Source organism: Engraulis encrasicolus, chromosome 4, assembly GCF_034702125.1.
Source record: "Engraulis encrasicolus isolate BLACKSEA-1 chromosome 4, IST_EnEncr_1.0, whole genome shotgun sequence".
NCBI lineage: Eukaryota > Metazoa > Chordata > Actinopteri > Clupeiformes > Engraulidae > Engraulis > Engraulis encrasicolus.
This window is the reverse complement of record NC_085860.1, coordinates 38,231,519-38,234,018: the sequence shown is the minus strand read 5'-3', so window position 1 is coordinate 38,234,018 and position 2,500 is coordinate 38,231,519. Positions and strand designations below refer to the sequence as shown.

The following is a 2,500-nucleotide window of genomic DNA, read 5'->3' as shown; positions in this document are numbered from 1 at the left end:
GCCATATACAGCAGAGTTCCTGTTGCATTTATAATAGCCCAGTGTATACTGTGATCCATTTTAAGCCCAGGAAACTAGCCCTGTTTATACAGTGGCGGGCCATTGGCCCAGGAATCAAAGCTGTTCCTGTTGTGCATTTCAAGTGGGCCTTGAAATCATTTTGTGAAAAAAATCTAAATGATATTTGTGTGTGTTGCTTCTGAATGCATATTTAAGCTGAATTGTTTGATGGGTCAGTGGTGGGCCCCAAACAATTTCAAGTTGGAAAAGGTTGGGAACCCTTGGTCTACAGGGGCTAGGAGTTGCGTGGCTTGAGTTCCACAGTATAAACAGGGCTATTGATGACTCAATTTCACTCAACTTCACTCAATCACTTCACTTTCTCACTCACAAGCCTACAGACCTATTCATTATTCACTCATTCACTTACTCACTCACTCACCCACTCATTCATGCATTCATTCATTCATTCATTCATTCATTCATTCACTTACTCACTGACTGAGCAACTGGCTCTCTCTTTACATGAACTCACCCTCACTTCACTGCTCACTCACTCACTCACTCACTCACTCACTCACTCACTCACACTCACTCACTCACTCTCTCCTCTGCCAATTCGCTCACTCACTAACTCAACCACTCGTTGACTCACTGACTGGCTCACTGGGGACTTATTAATGACCCAGCCGCCTGACTCACACCACCGGACGGAGCCTTTAATACGGAACCTTTGATACGGAGCCTTTGTCACTTCCTAATTGGGCTCTCCAGCCAGCCAATTACACCAACACACAGACGCAATCTGCCCTACTTATGCAGTAATTCAGACATTGCATTATTCATGTATTACATTTGTAAAGAAAACGACCCAGCAGCACCCAGTGTCAACGTCTCATTTCAAATTTACAATTCATAGATCTTTTTTTTAAGGGACAAAATTGCTCTTCCGGAAAGATTGCAGTCTATTGTTTTGACGTTTTTGTGCTTTTGGCAGATTGAGGACCCAATCGAATGGTGGGAAGAAGTACCCTTACTCAAATATGGTTGGATTCACAACAAGACAAATAGTCATTGATGCACACAAGTACTGAAACAACAGATTCACTGGGCACATGACACACTGGGCACATGCTGTACACTGGGAGCAGCAAGCTGAGAAGGAGGACGACACTGATGATAAAGATGACATTGAGGAAAATGACGGACGGGTGTAACATGCAATTAGATCATTTCTTTGGTTCCTCTTTTCTTTGGTCTGGGTTAATGGGCATGCCCTTTGTCTGTAGGTCTCGCAGGCTGTTGTTAGAGGAATAAGAGTAAGAGTGAAAGAGTCGGGGGAACAGAGAGAGAGAGAGAGAGAGAGAGAGAGAGAGAGAGAGAAAGATGGAGAGTAAGACAGAGAGAGAAAGAAAGAAAAAGAGGGAGAGAAAAGTGAGAAGAAAAGGAGCTAATGAGAGACGGGGATAAGAGGTGGAAGACTTGGAAAAGAAGAGCAATAGAGAGAGAAGAGAGAGAGAGAAAAAGACGGAGGGATGGAGGGATGGCTACCTGGACGACAGGGACATGTCCTTGTAGGATGGCGAAAGTGAGCGGGGTCCCCTGGCGGGTTTCGGGGAAGACTGAGGGGTGCTTGTGTACCGAGTTAGGCACCTGGGGATCAAGAGGAGGAGAGGATGATGGGTAGGGCAGCACACACACACACACACACACACACACACACACACACACACACACACACACACACACACACACACACACACACACACACACACACATGAGGAGCAGGAGCAGCAGGCACAGGAGGAGGAGGAGGTGGTGGTGGTGGTGGTGCAGGAGCGCTGGCACAGGGAGGGAATGTGCATGCGTGCGTGTGTGTGTGCACGTGCGTGAGCGCTTGCTTTCCTGTGCGTGTGTGTGTGTGTGTGTGCGTGCGTGCGTGCGTGCGTGTGTGTGTGTGTGTGTGTGTGTGTTTCTGTTTGACCTAACTCTCACCATCCCATCCATTCCTCTCTCATGTGCCGCATGTTCTTATTCTTTCTTTTATTCTCTCTCATTCACTTTTCCTGGAACCATTACCCCTCACCCCTTACTCCTATCCTTCTTCTCCTCATCAAACTGTTACAGAGAGGAAAGGAATAATGGCCTGTTGTCAGTCAGTCATCAGTGTCAGTGGTGGAGCAACTGCACACAGGGCCCTAGGGCAAAACACTGATAGGGCCCCCCGCACAGTCTGCCAGTGTCACCATAGGGCCCCCCCAACACCAATATGGGGGGGCCCTGGGACAAATGCCTGTATTTGCTCATTTCATAACAGGTGTAATTTCTTAACAAGTGTAATTTCTCAGCTTTTCATGAGTGGCCATAAGAGGCCAATCACCGCACCATTCATCATCCATCTCTTCCAAACCTAGTCAGGGCAGCATGGCCACACCACAAGCCTCACATAAAAAACCCTGTCAAACGACAACAAAAGCGCCTCTTGTACATATTTCGGGGA

The 2,500-nt window shown here is 47.3% G+C and overlaps 1 protein-coding gene across 1 annotated transcript in view; it reads right to left on the bottom strand.

Moving 5' to 3' along the window:
- The window catches only part of btbd11b (BTB (POZ) domain containing 11b), a 165,057-nt gene that overhangs the window by 21,861 nt on the left and 140,696 nt on the right, over positions 1-2,500 (bottom strand). Inside the window, exon 7 of the mRNA XM_063197373.1 lies at positions 1,552-1,653. Coding sequence (XP_063053443.1) covers positions 1,552-1,653 — 102 coding nt within the window. The remainder of the gene's footprint in view (positions 1-1,551; positions 1,654-2,500) is intronic.